General features: G+C 37.2%; 1 protein-coding gene across 2 annotated transcripts in view; it reads left to right on the top strand.

The window, feature by feature from the left end:
- Nucleotides 1–24,817, top strand: part of PDE7B (phosphodiesterase 7B) — a 334,895-nt gene that overhangs the window by 77,526 nt on the left and 232,552 nt on the right. Inside the window, exon 2 of one of the 2 annotated variants that reach the window (XM_003898137.5) lies at nt 18,756–18,816. In XM_003898137.5, the coding sequence (XP_003898186.1) occupies nt 18,756–18,816 (61 nt within the window). Of the gene's footprint in view, nt 1–18,719; nt 18,817–24,817 lie in introns of those variants that run through there. The other variant, XM_031667405.1, reaches the window with a different exon arrangement.

Genomic DNA, 24,817 nt, shown 5'->3' with positions numbered 1-24,817 from the left:
AATAACCCCATTTTAAAAAATGGGCATCAGTCATGAGTAGACACTTCTCAAAAGAAGACATACTTGCAGCCAGCAAATATATGAAAAAATGCTCATCATCAGTAATCATTAGAGAAATGCAAATCAAAACCACCATGAAATACCATCTCACACCAGTCAGAATGCCCACTGTTATTTAAAAGTTAAAAAGAAAAACAGATGTTGGCAAGGTTGCAGAGAAAAGGGAGCACTTACACACTGCTGGTGGGAATGTAAATTTGTTTAGCTACTGTGGAAAGCAGTGTGACGATTCCTCAAAGAGCTAAAAGCAGAGCTACCATTTGACCCAGCAATCTCACTACTGGGTATCTACACAAAGGAAAATAAATCTTTCTACCAAAAAGGCACATACACTCATATGTTCATTGCAACACTATTCACAATAGCAAAGACACAGAATTAACCTAGATGTCCATCAATGGCAGACTGAATAAAGAAAATGTGATTATATATATATATATGTATATATAAAATACACACACACATACATACATATACACCATGGAATACTACTTAGCCATAAAAAGGGACAAAATCATGTCCTTTACAGTAACATGGACAAAGCTAAAGGCCATTATCCTAAATGAACTAACAGGAACAGAAAACCAAATACCACATGTTCTCACTTAAAAGTGGGAGCCAAACAATGACTACACATGGACACAAAGACGGGAACAATAATAAACACTGGGGACTGCTTGAAGTGGGAGGGTGGGAGAAGGAGTGTGGGTTGAAAAACTATCAGATACTATGTTCAGTACCTCGGTAATAGGATCATTGGTACACCAAACCTCAGCATCATGCATTTACCCATGTAACAAACCTGCACATGTACCCTCTGAACCTAAAATAAATAACAGACAGTATAGACCTACTGCGCAAAATTTTCACAGCCTAAAATATAGTAAGAACTGGGTTATTTTTATACCTAATAACACTCAATGCAATTATCGAGTGCTATCTGGAAGGTTCTTCTGCATGTTACTTTTGTTTTGCACAATGTTGGTGTGGTAAACAACAGTGAAAGAATCCAGTATATCAAGTCATTGTTTTTGTTCAGTACATGATAAAATTTTCTAATTTGAGAGTCTTGTTACACCATATTTTTTATTTTACAAAAATTTACATTTTACAAAAATGATTCAAGAATACTTAAAACTTACAATGAGCATACAGGAAGTGCAAAATAAAACAAACAAGCATTTATTATTTCCTGTAAGAGTTTTATCTATAACTATGCTGTCTTAATATGGTACGGAGCACTTGAAATATAGCTTGTTAGAATTGAGATTTGCTATAAGTATAAAACATACTGCAGATTTCAAACATTTGGTCCAATAAAGTAAAATATTTCATTGTTAATTTAATGCTAAAATGATAATATCTTAGTTTACGTGAAATATATTACTAAATTAACTTCACAGGGGCTGTTTGTTTTAGTTTTTTCCTGTTTTCTTTTCCTTTTTATAATGCAGCTGCTAGAAAATTTAAAAATACCTATGTGGCTTGCTTTATATTTCTAATGGACAACACTGAAAAGAAGTTAGAGGCCTTCCCTGATTTGATACTAGGAAATTCCATTCATGTGATGGATGCCTCAACAGATGGTGCTACGAGGGTTCTTAGAAGAGGCATTTGACAGAACAGTGGAGGTTCATGAAGGCCTCCAGGAGGACCAGGTGATACCAGAGCTGTAACCTGGAGGACAGATAAGGGGAAGCTTCTAAGAGAGGTGCAGGGGCTCAGAGGTAAGGAAGAATAATAGGCACTAGAAATAGCTCAGTAAAACTAGAGCAGTGTGTGATTAGGGAGCAAGAGCCAGAACTTGAAGGCCTTGTGTGTCAGACTAAGAATTCTGCGTTATTTTGAGGGAAAGGAGTAGTCAGGTGTATTAGTCTGTTTTCACGCTGCTGATAAAGACATACCTGAGACTGGGCAATTTACAAAAGAAAGAGATTTGATGACTTACAGTTCTACATGGCTGGGGAGGCCTCACAATCATGGTAGAAGGCAAGAAGGAGCAAGTCACTTCTTACATGGATGGCAGCAGGCAAAGAGAGAGCTTGTATGGGGAAACTCTGCCTTATAAAGTCATCAGATCTCGTGAGACTTACTATCATGAGAACAGCATGGGAAAGACCCACCCCCATTATTCAGTTATCTCCCACTGGGTCCCTCCCACAACAGAAGGGAATTATGGGAGCTACAAGATGAGATTTGGGTGGGGACACAGAGCCAAACTGTATCACCATGGAAGGCTGTGGAGCAGGGAGGTGACTGACTCAGGCGATAGTAGATCACTCCGGCTGCTATGTGACAATTAGAATGGAGTGAGGCAATACTAGGAAAAGAGGGTCCCTGGGGCAGCTGTGCAGAAATCTAAGCATAGGATGAGAATGCAGTGAGAACTGAGGGCCCATGGTAGAATAAGGAAAGTCAAATGGATTTGAGAAGTAGAAGTAAAAGGACTTGGCAATGCATTCAGTTGTTTGGAGTTTGGAGGGAAGTGGAGGAGACAGTCAATGAGAGAAAGGTTGAAATCAAGTGAGACCCTAGGATGCTGGGTTGTGTAGCTGAGCTGGAAAATAAGAATAATCAACAATGCTATAAAAATTATTTTCAAGATATTCAGCTTCCATATATCTTAATGGTACATGCGTGACCAAGACTACAATATACTTTTATGATTCGCCGTAAGATTTCTGAGGCTACTTGGAGTTCTATGTGTCTTTGAAAGTTTGCATAATTTTTCATATCCATTTTTCAAAGGTATCTTTTGCCAGAGCCCTTTGACTTTATTATTCTGATAATCAAAATAGTTTCCTTATGAAGAAATATTCTTGCCGACTCACCTAACCACATATTTGAAACATCAGATGTTAATAGGTTGGCTGATATTTTATCTTTTGTAAAATGTGCCTTACCTTAAAGGTTTTCCACTTTAAAGGTCAAAAAAGAGGTTTACTTTCCTTTTTAGAAAGTAAAAGCCACATACAGGTTCAAATTTGAAAATAAAGACTAGTAATGATTTCCTATAACTAACACACATGCCCAATGAGTAGTTAAAGATACTCAAGACCAGATCTTGATTTTAAACCTTTATGTGAATCCATTCCGTAATTTTACTCCTTTATTCCTCAATTTCACCTAAGTGATCTCTGTAAAATAATATTCTTTGATTATCCAATGTGAGTGATAGCACATGAATTACGTGTGATCTGTTTGTATAGATGACATTGAGAATGTTAATAACAAGATCATGTTTTTGAAAATAAAAATTACTCTTGGGGTTTGGATGAAGAAATGTTTCACTAACAAAGAGCTCTGAAAGAATGTTGGCCTCAGTTAAAGTGAAGGTATGAATGGTGGCAGGCCAAGAAAACAACTGAATATTAGTTTCTTGATTCCAAAGGTTTAATATTTTCACTTATAGTAAATGAGTAACAATGATAAAAAATTTTTTTTCCTGGAGATAAAAACAATGGAATATATTATGGGAAGTGTTACAAGGGAATGTCTCCTCTCTTAACAACTTGAAAATAAATGAGAGATTTTTCAACATGAAGAACATAATTCCACAATGATAGCACGGTGCACAATACATATTTTTTGGAACATTTTGAGGCTTTAAGACTTCAGTCTAGGTTTAATACCCTTAGCAATATATATGTGTGTACATATGTATGGGGAATGGTAATCTGTGTATAAACATGCACACAAACAGAAATGTACATTGAACTAAAAATCTTTGTAAAATGAAGTGGCGGGAGTGGGGAGCAAGATTTTAAAAACAGGGTTCATTAAAACTTTTTTGTTACCACACACACACACACACACACACACACACACACACACAGGTATACACATTATTTTGAAAGCAGAGTGGAATATATTAATATAAATAAAGTAGACCTGGATTCAGACCCTAAGGACCTCATGGATTCATAGACAAAGAAAAAAATGTAAAGTAGAAAGTGGCTTAAAAAATTTATAGGAAATTCAGGAAAGAAGAATGTTAACTTAGGTTCAAAAACAATCAGGAAAGTGTCATAAAAGATTACCATTTCTGATATAAAAAAACCAAAACGAATGAATCAGCCCTACTATTCGATAGCACAACAGGGTGACTATAATCAATAATTACTTAACTATACATTTGTAAATAACTTAAAGAGCGTAATTGGATTGTTTGCAACTCAATAGATAAATGCTTGAGGGGATGGATACCCCATTCGCTTGATGTGCTTATTTCACATTGTATGCCTGCATCCAAACATCTCATACACCCCATAGATATATACACCTACTATTTACCCACACAAATTAAAAATAAGTTTTAAAAAAATCACCATTTCAGCTAGGCCTTGAATAGTAGGGATAATTTGAACATATGGAGAAGGGGAGGCAAACATTGAAGTTTAAAAAAATGGAGAAAGAGATAGATAAATATATAGATACGCACATTCACGAAATCGTACTATTGAGCCAGGAGCTTTCCTGATCATATCTAATCCCCAGGACAACCTGTGAGGCAGAAAGTTTTCTTCACATTCCAGAGACGAGGAAGCAGGTTCAGAAAGTCTCCTGTGGTCATGGGACTGGGAGGTGCCATGCAGAAGCTGTTGGACCCAGAGCCCACATTCTCTGGCTCCACTTGTTTACACTTCCTCAATGATTTGGAGACATGAGCTTGTAGGACAAAGCGAAGAGCAAAGCTTCCCTTTGATTGGAGAGCAAGATAGCATAATACCCAAAATGGAAAGTAAGGTTTTTCCTTATTCTTCTGTTTTACCTGACAAGGGCCAGAATTTAAGGGTCTGTTAGTCATAGATGGCATGGAGTATGCACTCCCTGTGTGCTGGGCACTGTGCTGAGAACCTTCTGTGTGTTATCTCATTTGATCTCTTAAGAGCTCTGTCTCCATGGTTTTCAGTGAAAGCACAGAGGGTTAGAATAAGGTCATTTCCAAGGTCAAAGAGCTAGAATACGGTGGAGTTGTGATTCAAACTCACTGTTACTAGACTCCAGACAAGAACCTGGGGTCCTAATCACTAAACATAGTGCACTACAAAGCACAGTTATGTAACATATCTCATATGTATCTGCGTATAAATATGCATGCATACATACATATGTGTTTACTTTGTGTGTACACACACATACGTGCACAAGATACACCCCTCAAAAATTTCATACCTATCAGTGATCTCCAGGTATGCTTGTGTTGACATGTTTGAGTTTAATACAGTTCGTTTAATGATCATGTTACTTGGTGATATTTTCTTCATTTGGCCATGAATTAAAGAGCATTTACTGGGCACCTGCTTTAAGCCAAACATTCTGTGGACAGCAGGATTCAAAGCTAAGATATAACTCCTGCCCTTAAATAAGCTGGCAGGTTTAATAACATTGGTCTATATGTAACGCATTATTTTGAAAGTTATTTCCTATTATTGTGTTCAATTTATTTTTTGGTTTACTAAGAATACATAGAGATCACAGTTTTAAATTACAAGGTTAAAACGATTCAAATAAGCAAAAACCTCCTAGTTTGCTAACCATCAGTTAAATAGTAAGCATTGTTAAGTGATGAATATATATGATATTGCAATGTCAGTTTCACAGGCAGATTTACTAGGAAGCTAATGAAGTATGATCTTCAAGATTCTTCAATTTCATTGACACATTCTAAGATTCTATTCTTATTTTTGTGACCATTCATTTGTATTCGTTTTCTTAAGAGTCCTCCCTTTTTATTTTATAAATTTTCGGATCTAAGAGGACCAAATATGCCCTTGATCAGTCTTTAATAATTTAAAGACAACCCAATGATTTGGGATTGATTTCACAGTCCACAAAAAATAAAGAACTATTTCTTTCTTATATCTCTGTTGGTACTCACTTCTATTTGGTATTTGCATTTTAGTTACTCCAGTAGATACCCATAGTAGAGCATAAGTACTAATAACAATTAAAACTCATGTCAGTGATTATCTCTACTTATAAAGAAGCCTGCAGAGAGTCTTGAAGCAATAAAGTAATTTGAATGAAAACTACAAACCATGAATAACATGGCACCTACTACTTCAAATAATCCCCAAGTGAACTTTATATAACTTTTCTTCTTGGACATTTGAAACACTTTGCTCGTTTAACTCCTTAACCCTGTACTAATGAGATAGAATATAGGTCTTACCTCCATTTACAGGATATGGACTCTGATCAAGGAGATTTAAAACAAATTTTGTTTATTCATTTAATTTTGGTAATATTTGCCAGTGAAAAAAACTGCTATTTAAAAATATATATATTTGGGCTAGGTGCAGTGGCTCACGCCTATAATCCCAGCACTTCGGGAGGCCAAGGCGGGCGGATCACCTGAGGTCAGGAGTTCGAGACCAGGCTGGCCAACATGGTGAAACTCTGTCCCTACTAAAAAAATAAATACAAATATTAGCTGGGCACATTGGTGAGTGCCTGTAATCCCAGCTACTCAGGAGGCTGAGGCAGGAGAATTGCTTGAACCCGGGAGGCGGAGGTTGCAGTGAGCTGAGATTGCACCATTGCGCTCCAGCCTGGTGACAAGAGTGAAACTCCACCTAAAAAAAAAAATATATATATATATATATATATATGAGATATATATATTTTATATAGACAGATGAAATATATATACATATACATATATTTATTTGAGATGGAAAAGTCTACATATATACACACACACACACATATATATATATATATATTCATGATTCTTGCTCTCCAGGAAAAATATCTTTCAAAAACATTGAAAGATATTTCAACACTGAGAGAATGGAGAAATCTTTGCCTTCAGGTTTGACTCCACCTGAAGCATCTGTAATAGATTCACCGCATGGCCCCAGATGCTAACTTCTTAGTGGAGTAATGGCATCAAAACTTGTAATTTGAACTAATTTAAGTATAACTTTATTCACATACTCTTCTCTTTAAGGATTTTTGTCTCACAGGTTTTAATTGCAGTAATATATGGGTTCAGTGTATTTTTGCCCCAAATTATGTATTCATTCTTTCAGCTAAGCAATATTTATTGAGAACCTATGATGTGATGGATGTTGATCCTAGTGCTGGAAGCAGCAATGAATTAGACAGAAGGTCTCTACTTTCATGAAGTGAAGGAAAACTTTGAGGAGGTGTCTTTCAAGTATTGCTCTTGCCAAAGTCTGTTGTGGAGTTTGGTAAACTGTACCAAAGCAGTATATGACTACTAGCAAAATACACATGATTTCATTTTGACTTGCAGCTTATAAAACCTGTCAGTCATTTCTTCAAAATATTGGATTTTCTAGCTCTAGCTTGGGGTTGCCATTGATTGCCAGTAGAATTTAACGAAATTTCCTTTCTGAGGCCAACTGCATGTCTCAGCGCTGTCCATGTGGAAATGGTCAATACAATTTGACCAGTAATAGTTTTTGTATTGTCTATGGGAACATCTGGATCTTTGACCTCACAAGTAGTTAAACAACAAGCCCTTATCCCTGTGCAAAAGTGTTTGTTCCTGTGTGGCTCAGAGGCTCTGCGTTTGCATGTTGGGCTTCATGTTCTGGAAGTCATTTTCTCTAGCAGTGAGGTTATTTAATTCCAAGGACTGGTTTGAATTTCTTTTTAAACTATAAGTGTATGGGATTACATTTAATTGTTGGTTTATGTACAGGAGCATTGCTGCACTGAGCTGCAAGGAGCACATTATAAGTACTCATTTGTCCTGAGTAAATATTCATTCAGTTACAGACTGGATGAGAGCCCATGAATCTCTGAATCATGATGTCTGGAGATCTGGACATCAGATATGCAAATATCTGGAGATATTGCTGACATTATCTATTAACGTTTTGCTATCTGTAGGGTCTTATAAAGTAGCTTGACAATTGCAGTGTAAATCGGGAAAACGAATGCCTAAAGCTTGGACACGTTGACCAGATGGCTGGAGTTTAACAAGTGTGAGTACATATTTGTTGGCAACACACAGTCAGACAAAAAGGCGCTCGTCCCAGCAGCTCACAGTGACGTCTGTCCAGGAGCAACAGCAACACAGACTGAGGCCTTGCTGAACATAATATCAGACTCAGGGGCAGGAACATAGGGTCCTGTTCTGGTTCAAATCTTCCTCTGAAGGTGACAGTCAAATCAAGGAATGATTTTCTTGAAGTACAGCATGCTCTTCCAGCAGTTTCTGAGAGGGAGATGTCCCTAAAAGGGTGAAGAGGGGGCATTTGTTCCAGGACCCTGGTTCCTCCACCTTCTAGGATCCAGAGGCCTAACTGTTCATCACCCCTTTTAGCTCATTCTCAGCGCTCACTCTCTGCATGATTCAGAAGGCCACATTCTTCATAATACAGTCATGTTAGACTTGGAATTTTGACAAGCCATGTTCTCATTTCTATGATCTATGCTTCATAAAGACCATATGGAGTATACTAAATCTAAAGAAATCTATCTGATTGTGAACACACTGTGTGAGGCACTACTGAGAAGGGAGTTGGAGTGAGGAGGGCCTCTGGTGGCATTGTCTAACTTGGCTGATTGACACAACTAAAAGTGTTAGACATAATTGGGAGGATGTCATTAGACACTCACTAACAAGGTGGTACCTCACTTAGTAGAACCCTTTTTCCACCTAAGGGTCCTGTTCAGTGTGGCGGGGAGCAACATTGGTCAGCAAACACGGCTGCTGCATGTGGTACTCATGTTACAGAAACTTCCTAAACCCTTTTGGGATCTCTCTCTATTGCCTTGAACAGATGGCCTGTGAGCTACGGGGCCTTCTTCCAGATCCACGGCCTGCAACATCTAGGCTTGTGTCCAGTCACTAAATGGAGTCCTGCAGGGCCCTTCCTGAGCTGGCCCCTGCCAACTTCCCCAGCCTTGTGTCTCTCCACTCTCCAGTTCTACTGGTTATCTGAATCCTATTCCCTTTAGCCATTCTTCATTTCCTTCATTTCCTCAATCGCCTTCAGACTTTTGCATCCACAGTTTCTCATTCTTAGAGCAAACATCCTCCCAGCTTATCTTGCACCTCCAACCTCCACTGAAGACTTAATACTAGTTTCTCTCTCCCCTACTTAATCAGAATACATTATTCAGAAACTTTTAAACAACCCATCAGGATGTAGCCAGTTTGGCTGATCACCTAGAAAAGACCCCTTTTTCCCAAATCTAGGTGGGTTCTTCCCGCTTTCTCAATGCCAAAGTTAAGGGCACATCAGACAGGGTCACCGCCTCCATCCTGCCCCAACGACCTCTGCTCTCTAGACCTCTGGTCTTGCAGGCTAACGTCTGAATGACCAGGGCTCTCCATCATGGGAGGAGCAAAATCTTCCCCTCATAAAACCCCATGATTTACATGGTAGAACTGTGCTTTGTATCTTGTACACACTACCACCAAATGACCCTATTCTGCTTCTACCTCCTTCCTTCCACAAAACCACATACACAGCAGGCCCCATTATAGTTTTAGGGTATAGAAGATGCTTTCACATATATTACGTTTCTGTAGAGGAGTGAGCATTGTTACTCCCTCTACTCTATAATGAGTTTTGAAAGGATAAGTCAACTGTGACTAAGATCACACAGCTGTTGAGGAATAGGATTGGGATTTGAACCCTGATATACTCAGTTCTTTCCATTATGTGCACCAATCTGTTCTCTTTCTTTTTTTTTTTCTTTCTATATTGCCTCCTGTTTTCTCCAACACAAAGTGTCTGTGAACTTCACCTTTTAAAAATGACTATATATAAGTGAAATGTGTTTGGCTTTAGTTGTTTGCCTTCACAGATGTGTCTATCTTTCTGATAGATAGACACAAAGTATGGCTAGGTGCCAACCCTTGGGATTCTGAGACAATAAATAAAAGATGAAATTGTATTGCAAAATTCTGACATTTTTGCACTGTGTATCAAGATTTGTGGCATATGCATTTGTGTCTGCTACAGGAAAATTCCTAGAGCACATACCAGAATTATTCCCAAAATGCCTTGAACTGAGATGTCTAGTCAGTTCCTATAACTGGGTGCACTAGAGACTCCAGTGTATTCCACACCATCAGCCTTCACAGGTACAGATTTTTCTAAAATGGAACTTGTGCAGAGGTTATAGTCATTTTGCACAATGAAAGAGGCTGTCTTCAGTGTGCATTTCGATGTGTGCTATGGGAGTCAGGACTAACTATGACTCATGGAGACAACGCTGCATGATTTGGAGAGTGCAACGTAAGACACAATGACTCTGAGCCTGCACCACGCCATCTGACCTCAAGATCTCCCCGCAGGAGTACAAGGAGATCTTAGCCATATAGCCTTTCTATTGCCCTCTACTGTCTAAGGATAAAATGACAGAAAACACGGTTCTGCATTTTGGAAGTTTGCTTAAGAACTAAAAAAATAAAAATAAAAATTACTCTTGGGCTGAAACCAGGTTTTCCAAGTTTTGGTTCATAATAAGTAGTTTTTAAACATTTAAAAATAGGGGTATGTAATAAAATGCTGAGAGACTCTCTGGAGACCGCTGCTGCTGGCACTGCTCTAATAGAAAGCATACGCCATTGAGCTAACATTCTGTTCTTTGACTGAAGAAGAAAACAAAGCTGTTAAAAGCTGGTAAGCTCATTTTCCAATAGCAATAGCATTAATATCTTTCAAGTCACTCCTAACCATAGCTAATTAGAGGCTTATAAGGGATGGCTCTTCTGGAAGGGTCACCTCAGGTTACGTAGCCCACAGATTTGCTATTGATTGTTGGCAACAATGGATTTGTGTAGAATTTCTGCTCAGCTCGAGGTGATTATCTTTTTTCTTCTTTTTCTTTTGCTGGTGTGTCTCTTATTTTGACTGGCTAAGGTTGGGCTGGACGATGAGGCCCTGATTTGAAAGCAGTGCCAGGTTGTTGCTGGAGATCTGCACTGACGGATTGTTGAAAACTTATTAGTCTCTGACGTTTTAACAGCCTGCAATGGGATAGAAATCTGCTCTTTCACTGGAAAAGCTTAAAAAGGAAAACATGAGCTCGAGCTGAAATCAGCCCCAGTTCCAAATCTGCCGTCCTCTGGCACCAGAGTGCTGAGGGCTGCCACAGTGTGAGAGATTGAGGCCTCACTGTGCCACCCACATGGTAGACAGGACTCTGCATCAAATGATGTGGACCTGGGTCACTGTCAAGTACGAGACCCTGAAAATGCATCTTCTGGGAGCTGGGGTGTTCTCAACACTAGGTGCTAATGGCTTCAGCAGCAGGAGAAATCAGCCTCACTGAGGTTTCAACTGGGTGGTTGGGGGTTTCTTTTGGTCATAGCCATTCTATGAGATAATTCAAGAAAAAGGCCTAAAAACACTTTGGCTTGGTATTCCTCTTTGGGGGTAACTTCTACCTCAAATGGGCAAAATGATGGACGCCAATATCATTGGTGAGAGACATCTGGAGCCAATTAAGAGCTATAATACAGAGATAGCTATATTGTAATTATTTGATACAATGCTAAAGTAATTCATTAAGCATCTTGGTTCTTCCAGAGCAAACCAAGCCTCTCCAGTCCAGCCCATAAAGATTTTTTTTTTAAATCACTATTGACCCCAATTTTTCTCCAATCCCCTCTGTGATGTCCACTTGGATTAAGCTCTCTGCTTTCACCCACAGCAGTTTTGCTCCCATCCTTGGCAGCTGCTTGCAAGATCCTAACTAAGGTTCTGGACTTTGCCCAGGCAGCTCTCTATGCCTGGAGAAGTCCTCTCTTTTACCAGACAACTCTTTCCTATGCTCCAGACTCAGGCCTGCAGTCATCTCTTTCAAAGCCTTCTCCAGTAACACCAGTCAGGGGTGGGTACCCAGCATTGAAAGTGCCCGTAGCCTTCTATGTTCTGACTTCAGAGTAGGCTACAAACTTCTTAAGGACAGGACCTAGCCTGAATCTCATTTCATTTTGTATCCACACTCATGGTACAGTGTCAGCACAGAGTAGGCACTCAGTAATGTCTTGCTGACTGTTCACTTATTCATTCACTCACTTGGCGGACATTAATGGAGATCCAAACTTCCAGGCGCTGTCAGGGAGTTCAGTCTCTTAATAGGAGATATCTTTTTATGCTCTACAGACCTAAACTACTTTCTCTCCAGGCCTATCTTGTAGGGGTCTGTCTTTGATTAGTACCATTCCATTCTTCGTTGGGGAAAAGTGTGAGATAAGAAGTGACCCAGATGTTTGGAAATGTCATCTCAATGTCAGGTTTCGCCCTTCATCAGCCCATCGCAGCTGCACATCATGTGGCTGCATCTATGGCAGTGCTTACTGGTGTGTATGCAAAAAGGTCCTGGAAAAATAAGCTCTTCTCACGCTACCCCAGAAAACTTCAGAATAGCCCACAGAATTACGGTAAAGAATTATTCATTCATTCATTTAATTAACATTGGGAGTGCCCATTATGCCTTAGTCATTGTCCTAGACATTTAGGGATTCAGTGGTGAGCAAATAAAATAGATGCAATCCCAATGGATATATCAGCACACAGGCATTTGCCTTGTTTACCTACAACCTCATTTGGGAAATTCATGTATTATATGGCAAACTTGCAGAATCGAAGTAAGTAGAAAGGAAGTGAGGGTGGGGGTGAAGGCAGCCTGTGCTGAAGCTACGCCTACTCCAGATTCCCTTTGTCACTCTTGGGACAGACAATATGTACTTTACTTTCCACTCAACTTCAGCAACTTCCCCACAGACTGACCATGGTTAGCACTTTTTCAGCTCAAGAAACTTAGGTTTGATTTTTTTTTTCCCCCAAAAATGACTCTAGTCATATGTCAGGGGTTCGTTTTGTTTTGGTTTGGTTTGGTTTGTTTTAACGAGCTATCTAGCACAATCATGGAGTGCGTGGGTTTTTCTGCATCTCTGCAATAGCATTCAGTGTTTAGCTCCCAGCTTCATGGGTATCAAGAGGCAATTGCACCAATACATTTCTAAGCCCTGGATCACTGCCATGGTGCTGTGTTCTTGAAGTCAACAATTCAGTGATGCTTCCCAGTTTTCCATTTTCTCAATTGTGACCCACTGGCCTAGTAGGCTCCCAGCTTGGTGAGTCAATTTCACAGTGTTGTTTTGAGTGTCATTTCTGGAGGCCTAGCCTATAGTCTAATCCTCCAATAATTTCATAAATATCTAATTCCCTTTATTAAATTCTTTTCTGATAAAAAACAATTATAAATGTGAGAAGAAAATAATAAAAGAACCATGGCCTATTAATTTCTTTCTGATAACATTTAACATTACCTACTTGCAGAAAACTGTTATTTTCTCAGCTGACACTCAGGCAAACCTCCAAGCATCAAGGATTTCTGTCTTCAGTTTTATTTGTTTGCTAATGTTTCCACCGTTCTGAAGATATCAAGACACATTCTCTAAAAAGATTAGTTTCTGGAGGCCTGCTGAGAGAATAATAAATTCAAGTTATAGTAACTACTCAGAAAAATAAAAAGATATATGAAAGCTTATCTGAAGCAGAAAAAACATTAACTGGTTTAAGAAAGCTGGAAGTGCTGTCAATTGAACAATGAGAACAAAAACGTGAGCTTTTCACTGTTTTTAATAACTTCTATTGAATATGATGGACTATTACCAATATTTTAATATTATCAATTGGTCATAATTTTTCTTTAAGGAAAAGAGATTCATTTAATACGTAAGGGTGACTTTAAAAATGACTCCTAACATCAATTTTTTTATAACTAAACATATGGTGAAAGTGATGATAAAATTCAGTTTACTTAAGAGAAATATATTTTGCGCACATTTTGCTAGAACATATTATTTAGTTCATGGAAATTATTTTAATTTAAAAATTGTCTTAATGTAAGGATAGGTGCAGTAATTTTTATTGTGTTTAAACGGCAAATTAAAATTACATATATCTATTGTGTACAACATGATGCTTTGAGATACATGTACATTGTGAAATGGCTAAATCAAGCTAATCAACATATGCCTTACCTCACATACTTAACATTTTGTGGTGAGAATACTTAAAATCTACTCTCTTAGCAATTTTCAAATGTGCAATACATTGTTATTGCTATAGTCACCATGTTGTACAATAGATTTCTTGAACTTATCCCTCCTAAGTAAGATTTTGTAATATTTTACTAATATTTCTCCAATTTCACCCTCTAACCTCACAACCTCCCAAGCTCCTGGTAACCATTATTCTACTCTCTGCTTCTACAAATTCAACTTTTCTTAATTCAACATAGAAGTGAGATCATACAGTATTTGTCTTTCTGTACCTGGCTTATTTCATTTAACATAATGTCCCCCAGATTCATCCGTTATCACAAATGACAAGATTTCCTTCTTTTTTCAAGAGTGAATAATATTCCATTGTGTTTATATATATCACATTTTCTTTAGCCATTCAACTGTTGATGAACACTTAGGCTGGCCCCATGCCTTGGCTATTGTGAATAATAGATGCAATATTTTATAGCATTCATCTTTCTCTTCCTGAATAAAAGTCCAATTTTAGATATAATGTGGAAAATTCTTAATAAACAAATAAAAATTAGCAACCAACTTGTGAAATATTGTGACTTTTAAAATTAGAAGAATTTCTTCATTTTCAATCCTAAAAACTAATATGGGAATTAAAATAGAATTTTACTGGATGAGTTAAATTTATTAATTTTTATTTTTGTATTACAGTCTTATCTACAATAATTTAAATCAGTACATTCTTGTGCATAATGAAATAAAAACTAAACTTGCAATGATACTATGATGTAGATTATATTACCCTGTTTTACAGATAAGAAGGAAGATTTGCAAAACTAAATGCCCATGATAGTACAGTGATAAGAGGAGGCAGCGACAAGATTTGAATTTTGATCAGTCTGATCCAAAGCCTGTGGTCTACTAGATGGCAATTCTTGCAAACAGCCAGTGGTTAGTGGGTGAAAGAAGAGGACAAAAGTAAAGATAGTCAATTTGGCCAAGGCAATGAGCAGGTCAAAAGTAGCCAATATTTGAGAATCTATGTATCTCGGTCAAGCATCCGGTAACCTGTCAACATTTATTCTATCCATCATTGGAGAAGAGTATTCCGTAGTGAGTGGTACTGCCTGTGCCTCAATTTTCTACTCTGCTAAAAGAGTACAATGAAAGTGTGAAAAGTAGATGCACAGCACTTAGTACAAGGCTTAGCCCATAACGTGGGTGCAAATGTTAGCAAGTCCACAAATATTTAGTCTACCTAATCCACAAAGATTTACGAAGGCCCTGGTATGAACAAGGTAGCAGGGTTACAATAATGAGGCATGTTAGGAACACTAACAATGAACATGGTTTGACTTTATGGTCTCTGAGGGCAATAGACATTACACACATGAATTCATATCCTCTGTGCTATGGAAGGAGATCATGTGCCAGCAGGATCTCTCTGTTGCTAGCAGAGATCCAGCCCCTTGGACAAGGTCTTCAATAACTATGCGCTATTATCTGAAGGCAGTGTTGGCTGGGAGAGATGGGCACGAACAAAGCAGGTTGGTCTCAATATTTCAGGCACAGAAGACAAGACAAAGACAGAATCCCTAAGGAGAGATTGGATCCTGAGAATTAGACAGAATCCTGGTGAGCAGCACCAGGTACAAAGTCAGGGTCACCTGGCAGCAGGGTGCTTGGATGGGGACTCCCAGCAAGCTTGACTAGAGCATAGAAGGAGAAAGGTTGCAGCACCCGAAACCCAGCAGGGCACAAGACCTTCCCCCAGGGCAGATCCTGCAGTTTTCTGAAACGTAGACCCTGTGGCTTAGCCCAATTAATCTCGTAAACTGGGTCATCACCCTGGGTTGCACAGCAAGCAGGAGCCTGGCAGCAAAGACTGGATAAACACTGGCATCAATAGGAAAAAGCACTAGAAAGAAACTGGTTTCTTTCAAGCCCTGAGAACAATCAGATTCCCTTGGGTGTTGCTTTCAAATCTGTTACCATCATCAGGTAACTTTACAAAACAGGGCAATTAAAGAGCTAGGTAAAGGTGCCTCAGCAATTTCCCAGACCTCCAGGGAGATGAAGACAAGGAAGAGGACCACCTCATTGTCATTGGAAGGGCCACCATACCTGTTCTTGCTACTTGGTGATGAGCTTGTCTGGCCAGTGAACGCAGGCAGGCCATGACTGTTAAGGAATGCATGCTTCACAGGAGTTTCAAAAACTCCTCCTAAATTTGTTTATGGCCAAGAAAGAGAGCAAGACCCCAGCTCCTGTGCCCCTATTCACACTAATTTGCCAGTTGAGTGGCACATATAAGGCTGCCCTTGGGCTATGGTAGCAAAGAGAAGTTATGCAACCTCAACCCATCAACCCCTGCCCCTAGAGGTCCTGCAAGGAAAGTAGGAAAGCTCTTCCTTCACAGCACATGTCTGGACTTCGTCCTTAGCAAATGGCAGGGGAGCACCCTAGGGTCCTGGAGTTATTTCCCTGTAGGACGCAGAATATGAACTGATAGAGCTTCCTAGCACTTCGTTTTGCCAAGAAGTTTAAAACGTTTTTGGAAACCTCTGATCCTTCATTTTAAAATATTAACACTTTCAGGTCAAAAAATATCACTTTAAAATGTAGGTAATGCAGAAAATGCATCCTAGTAATTTGAAAAGGTTTAATGTCTGCCAAAACAACAAAATAGGAACAAACAGTATGATCAGACTCCATGGGTCATTAGTCCTCACATTTGCTTCTCTGACCTGACTCGGTGGCATATATTGGCATCCCCATGTTTACTTATGAAGAAATGAAGCATGAAGAGATTAGGTGACATGATAAACATGACACGAGGCGAGCAGAGTAGCTGGGAAGAAAGCTCAAGATGTAGGATCTCCATTAAGAACTCAATGCTCTTTTGCAACCTTAAGTTGCATCCAACCTCCTTCCTCCACGGTCAGGCCTCTTGACTCACAAAAGCAGATTTCTTTCTTTTCACATCACTGAACCAACTGTCCAGCTCCTCCACATAATGTAGGCCACCTTAAAAAACTGGATTGACTTGAATGTAACAACATCATCCTTTCTCCTCTCAACTTGCCCTTCTTTGTACCAGAGGATGTCATAATCAGGTGTGAAGAACATGAATTCTCACATCCAGGAATTTTTTCACCTTAAATTACTTTGTCTTATAATATATAATGTATAGATACAACAAAGATTGATGGGAGTGGAATTAACCAAGTTGTGAACAGTAAAAGAAAGAGGAAAATGAGTGAATGTAGCTCATCTTCAGTCTCCTTAAGGACAAAGGAAATATGTAGTGAGAACAAGTTATTGATGAAGACAGTCCAGTCTATTACCAAATGGCCTCTCAAGGAAGACAGGTGCAGAGACGTATTGTGCAAAGGGCCATTTTTATATTCAGAGTTATGAATATGAGGACAATTCTTATTTCAAAATATTTGAAATGAAGGAAAACATTCAGAGAAGAATTTAAGGGACACATCATTACAGAAAAAATTGATAGCCCTGGTGTGCCCTCCAACATTTCATTTCTCAGCATTTCTTCCCCCTACCCTAAATTTGATGCTTCATTATTCATTGCATGAATAAACACTTATTTATCTGTTTTGTACCAAGACATTAAAGTTTTATATGAAATTTCTCTAGTTATAAATCTAGAAGACAATTTGCTATGTCATAGAGAATGAACATTTCATCTTTTCTGGATTTTGCAAATTTTTTTCTAAAGCGATTATATCATTTTATACTCCATCCCACAATGTGTGAGAGTATCCATTTCTCTACAGTCTTGAAAACACTTGTTATTGCCAGACTTCTAAATTTTGTGAAATCGTTGAGTTGAAAATAAACCTCATTTTATCTTTAATTTGCTTGCTTCTGATCACAGCTATGGTTAAATATGTTTTCTGTGTTTATTGACCATTCAGATTTTTCCTCTTCTATGAATTGCTTGCTCACATCCTTGATCCATTTTTCTGTTAGCTTGTTATGTTCTCATTGATTTGAAAGATTTATGTATATATTCAAGTACTAATGCTTTGTCAATATATTCATCATACAAATGTGGCCTGTTCTTAAATAACTGATTGCATCTCTACAGGAATTTACCTTGCACAAAAGTTTTAACAAGCAAGTTAAAACTAAGACATAGATAAGAAAGTTGATATTTCCGTGAGTCTGTGAGTTCAGGAAAAGCATTATGAATGCCAGTTTTTCATTATTTATCTATCTGCTTTTCCTTCCAAGTTCAGAGAGATAAAGTATAGGCCACCTAGCTTTATGCTTGATAGTATCTCTGCTTTGCAGAGTGGGTAGTGTAGAATAATATGAGAGATGAATAAAGACCAACTTTGAGAATAATTAACCACAGATTATTGGGCCTAATAGACTGCATATCTTCCACTGAAATAGAAACTGTTTCAAACCAAGTGCATCTCTAGTCATGACTTCCCATGGGAGCACACAGAATCAGCTTCATGCGGGGGCATAAGGCATGCAGAAACAATCTATTCCAACTTATGCCTCGAATATTTTACTACCAGGCCAGTCTCTGCTCATGACATAAGTTCCTAGACTCAGGTAACCAATGAAAACAAAAGTAGAATAATGTTATGGTAATGTCAGGGCACATGGATATATTGCCTTGGGAATCTTGATACGAAATCTTAAAATAACCATGGCTATCTTTCTATTTCAGAGGTGTGGCGAAATCTTGTTTGAGAACCCCGATCAGAATGCCAAATGTGTTTGCATGCTGGGTAAGAAGGCTTCTCATTTTAAATATATTAAGCATGTTGATGTCATGTGGAGTTATCGTTGTTCTGTTGCCTTTTTGACTGTCTCTCATTCCGTTTTGAAGAGGCTGATAGGTTCTTTTATGGGTATATAGGCAGCTGTAACACATTTATATGTGTAACACTTGATGATGAGAAATGGTTTTGATTTTCTTAATTAGTCAGTCAAGGACCGTGCTTCTGAGTCTTTCAAAATTTTTCTTGGATCATCAGTATAACATAGAATTAGGTGGTTTGCATTCAGGTAGCTCTGATGAAAAGGTAATTCTTAAACCAGAGATGGATGATAAGATAGATAAGTAAATTATTAAGTCTTTACATCACAGTGCAAAACCCTTACTTAGAATTCCTGGAAGAAATGTATATTTGAACTACTGTAATCTGAAGTCAGCACAACTATTATCCACACAGCATTTGTAACAAAATAACATTGTAATGAATAATCATGTGTTCTTGTAGGATGATATATCATCAATCCCTTTGACAAACTCCTTTAATATGTACTGTTAGGTAATGAAGTTGGTATTATTTTCCTCATTTTATAGGTTGGAAACAATTATAGAGAATATAAGTGATGCACTTAACCTCAAAGTGAGAAATGGCCCAAATCATGATATGGAAGTTTCTAAACAGTAAAATTTTAGGTCTAGTGTTTAGATCTTATTTAAGCCACTAAACTATGCCCAATAAAGTTGCAATTTCATTATAGTAATAGAAGTAAACAGTAGCATGGATAAATAAAAATAATTTCTAAACTTTATTTTCACCAAATTTTTACCTTTGTAGATTCTAACCTTGAACTATATTAATAAGCAAAGAAAAAAATATTCACTTTAGCATTTTCCATTTGCTCTGCGCACTTCATATATTGACAGTCTAGATTATTGGTGAAAAACAGACAGCAAGATAAATAGAGGCAGGTGAAGATCTTGGTAATTTATAATTCAAAATAATCATGTAACAAATAATCAAAGGTGGTACATGACTTAAGAAACAAACAAAAACCAGACATCAGATTTTTCTACCCTTCTAATCTTTCTTAAATTCTTCACTAATTTTTAAATCTCTCTTTGCAGTTCTATTTTTTTATTTTAATTAAGATGGCGGCTATATAGTAATACATTCATTGAAAAATGAACGTTTTACTAGAAGCACATGAACAAAGAATATAGTATTGCATCCATATTCCCATTTCAAATATCCAATATTCCTGCCCCTTGAAAGTGTGAAATGAAAATGTCTCCAAAGTTCTAATATTTCAGATACTACATAGATATATAGATAAATAGATGATAGATAGATAGATAGATAGATTGATAGATAGACAGACAGACAGAAAGACAAAACAGGTACAGATGGAAGCAGAAAAAAATCCTTTGTCAAGCCATGTGTCCCAATTTTGGATTTGGGAAACTGTCTTGCCACCACATCAAATAATCTATTCAATAATTAACTTATTTAATTTTCCACAATAACAAGATGAGGTTGGTGCTATTGTTATCTTCATGTCACAAATAAGGAAATTGAGGCAAATGGTCTAATACTGCAAGTACCTTACTACCACTGAAATATTATTTGATTGTAGCTTTCACCTGGTCTAGTAACTTGAATCAATATTTAACTCATAATAATTTTAAGCACATGAATACGTCATCTATTTTGACTGAATGTTTCTGTGTCCTGTCTTCCATGTCAGTTGCTTGATTAATTTATAGCTAGGAGAAGAGCAAGAGACTTTCTACTACTGCCTATAGATTTGAATTCACTTAAAGTCAGATCAGTTCTCTTTCCATCTCTTCTAGATTATATAGTATTTTTTATATAGCTGCCAGAAAGCAATCCTGTCCGCCAAATGTGTCTGTAATGAATCTGCCAGATTGCACAAAATTCTAAAATTAGAAACGTATTTATATAAATCAGTTTTATGTTGCTACCACTGTCATAATGATTACAGTTAATTGAGCACTTACTATGTGGCAGGTGAAATCCATCCCAAACACCTTACATAATTAGGTCATTTATTCTAAGTAAATTGAGAGAAACCCTATCTTTCAAAATTTATCTCTGGCAATAGAAGAGTTTTAATTAAGCTTCTGGTTATTAACCTTGTAGATTTCATTAGTTTGTTAGATTTCCCTTTTCTTCATAATACAGAACTAAATAATAAAAGGAACTGTGAGAATGGAAGTTTTTACTGGTTTCAGGACACATAGGAAGAACAAATATACATTTTACCTTTAAGATAGACAGTAAATAATGAGTGTTCCAAGATAATATTATGCCTAGTGAGTTTGAGTTGCTCACACAGTGAAAATTGTGCCCTTGAGGAGCTTATATTTAAGAAGGTTTAGATTTTTTAAGAGAATTGCTGCAACATTTAATTCAGACACTTATGAAGTCCTTTGAAATCTTAGATGGAAGAATACCAAAATAAATATTATGGATATCAATACACATAGATCAACCCCACCATTAACATATATTCACCTGAAGCCCAAGGACTACCACTTTACAGCAAAATGATCCTAGATGATAAAAGAAAGAAGTTTAATGGTTTATTTACTTAAACAAGAGAAATCAAGTTATGAGCACATAAGTCCCTAAAACTGAGCCCATACTTTGTATTTCTTCAAGAAAGAACATCTGTATTAACACAAAAAGCACCTCTTCACCACTATCTAAGGTATTAATTAGTTTGTTGCTATCTTCAAAAGGAATCTCAGATAATGTTCTTATGATTTTCTAAAGCATTTTTTGAGAAAACTTCACATCTCCTTATATCGGAGATATAAGGAGTCTCCGATATCATAAGTGTTTTATAAGCACTGCCAACCACAAATGTAGTTTTTATTTTTGCAGGTAATTTTATAACATTTTTACGAATAAATCAAAATTTCTAAATGAGAAAACCAAATACATGGGGCCACCTCAATATTCAGATCCCTGATGTGGGCCAACCTGAGACATCCTCATCTTTAACTAGTCAAGCCCTTGGCTCATTCCCCTGGAAACCTCCCTGTCTACCCGCTCACACTCCAGGCTTGGGTGCCTGCTGGATCCTAGCTGTGTACTGGTTTCATCACAGTTGGGGTGGAATATGGAGAAGGGTCACTAGCCAGAGACTCCATTTGCATTTCCTTGTCTTCCACTGTTGAGTCCCCAGATCATTCTGAAAAGTACTCTTTTTATGCTTCCAGTTGTCTACCTCACGACTTCCACGAATAAGTCATTCTTACTGAAAATCACACTTCTGACTCATTCTGTTAAATGAGACATAAGTGTAAAATTCACCTTGAGTTACTCTGGTGCGCTGAATTCAATGCAGCTTTAAATGGAACCAAACTACTGCCATGTATGGGTCTAGTAGGGAATTATTTCTGGCTTCAGGAGAATAACTCATGTTGGATATGAAGGTAAATACAGGTGTACTGCAGAGCTGACTACACGGAGTGTTAACTATTTATTCCTTACAATTGTTCAGAGAGCAAATGTGGATGATCAAGTTAAACATAAACACCAACTTGTAATAAATGTTGCTTTCTTCTTTCCTTCAGGCTTAGGGCAATGTGTGTAGAGTTTCTGCCTCCCTGTCCTCCCCTCTCCACCTTCCTTTTTATAAATTTAGCCACAAGATTTCCCTCAAGTTCAAATTGGCTCAGAAGTTTATATAATTATATCAATGGATATACAACTGTATAGCAAGACTTTTACCTTCTTCAGGTCTCATGAACAGATACTAAAAGAAAGAGGAAATGGAAGAGACATTATCTCTCACTGTATAATCAACGCATGAAGTATGGCAGGTTACAAAAAAGAGTTTACTTTTCAAAAGCATAATGAAAACTGTTGGGCAAAAAGAGCCAAGAGTATTTAAAGAAATTATGTAAAATGATCAATGTTGATTCACTTCTCAGTTCATTTGTGAACCTTGCTCTGTGAAATGATAAATCATCGGAAAAGAAACTTTCAAAGAGAAATTCCTGATCAGATTTAGTGCTTCTTTGTATTTCCTCTTTTTCTTATTATTAGAGTGGGATTTTTTCAAATTATAAGCCTTAATTTTTAGTTTATGATATTTTGTTGGCTCAATTTCTCCATCCTCTTTATCAAGGTTTAATTTTTTTAATTTGAAATTTTCAGTGGCCCTGTTTTTGTCTCATGTATGATTTCTTTCGTGCTGGTGACTACTGGAATGTACAATAGGCACTTTTTTACCTGACATAACTTACATAACTTACAAGGGAGTATTCATATTAGTCAGTTTTCTGGTTGAAAATTATTATAAATTATTTAAATGATTGCTAATCTTCAGAATAACAGAACACCAGAAAATCTATATTTTATTAACACTCAACATAGGCATAGAGGGGCTTGCTTTGTAGCACTAGCTCTGAAAAATTAACCGTGTACTCATAGAAGTTGCTTCATCTCTCTAGGATTCAATTCATAGTTTTCCTGCAAAGTGGAAATAAAAACATCTGTTCTTCCTAGCCCAGGGGTTTCTCTGGTGAGAGAATGAGATGTTCTATGAGGAGAAGCCTATGATGATGTCTGCCCTAAATATTGTGTATGCATCAATAAGTTGATGCATAAATGATAAATAATTGAAAATGTAAAAATTGATAATAAGCAAATACAAATAAACTAATAAAAATAAATTATTACTGATGACACCAATGGTGTTGAAAAAAGCAATTGAAAAGTTAAAACATTATATAAATGTAAGGACAATTTTTTAAAATATTAAATACATTCTTCAAAATTGCAAGTTACCTCCAGGGTAGAACGAGACCTTCATCTAATTTTTATTAATCGGGTGTGCACCAAGCGCCTACAAGGTCATGTGCTTAGCATTGGGAATCCAAAGACCAGTGGGGCATAGAGTCTCCCCTTACAGGGTTTATTGTTCAGCAAGAGATTCAAGTACTGAAGCCCAATGTATGCAACACCAACTCGACTGATAAATGCTACAGAAGAAATAAAGATAAAATATATTGGGACTTCAAAATATGGAGAGAGTGCATATAGCAGGGATGTGAAGACTCATCTATTTAGATATGAAAGTTGAGAACATGGCAGCACTCTAGATGGATGCAAGACCACTCTCAAAAGCGTAGAGATAGACTGGGGAGTGTTTCTGGGGCAGTGTTTCAGGCCATGAGGTAGATGAAAGAATAAATTGAAAAGAAATTTGAGACCTGATTATAGAGAGCTTGACTGTCATCATTGGCCCTAAAAAGGACAGAAGTACCAGATAAAAAAAGAGAGTTCTGGTCTCTTTTATTTAGTTAGTTAGAGAGTCTTTTCGATTTAGTTATAGCGTGTCAGAGAATACTCTATAAGCTCCTAGGTACTGGGTAGTATTAAGTACAGCCATTCATCAGCTACTTGTGAAATTAAGTAATTTTAAACCAATGCATATTTAACCCAATGTGTATCTGACAACCTGAATTCTGGTTTGATTTTTTAAAAAAACATGTTAATTCTATTTTTCTCTTGATATCAAATATTATAGTATTTTATTAAGAAACAAGATAATATTTTCAACTGTGACAGTAGAGAAAAATTGTTTTCTTCACTTTTTTGGAACTTTATCACCTAATAAAGTTGGGAGTTATTTTATATTTATATTTTGCTCTTATCACTTGCTTCAACTTTTGGTTTTTGCATGTGGACACTTATGAGACCTATATATTGTTTCTTAAAAAATAATACACAATCTGTTTTAAGGCAAAATAAGATTTGGTATCAAAGTAGGCCACTGTGGTGTTGTAGAAAGAAGGCATTGAAAGACCTGGTACCAGCTAACAACTGTGTGAGCAGAGGCATGTCATTTAGGGGTTTGTAGACTTGTTCACTCTTGTCTAAAATTGAATAATAAACATTAATAACAATATTATTGTCTACCTTATTAAGTCTGTTGAGGATTACATGACAATAAGTATTAAAACATTCAGTGAACTTT

This window comes from Papio anubis, chromosome 6, assembly GCF_008728515.1.
Source record: "Papio anubis isolate 15944 chromosome 6, Panubis1.0, whole genome shotgun sequence".
In the NCBI taxonomy this organism is placed as follows: domain Eukaryota; kingdom Metazoa; phylum Chordata; class Mammalia; order Primates; family Cercopithecidae; genus Papio; species Papio anubis.
This window is presented reverse-complemented; position numbering and strand designations above follow the sequence as displayed.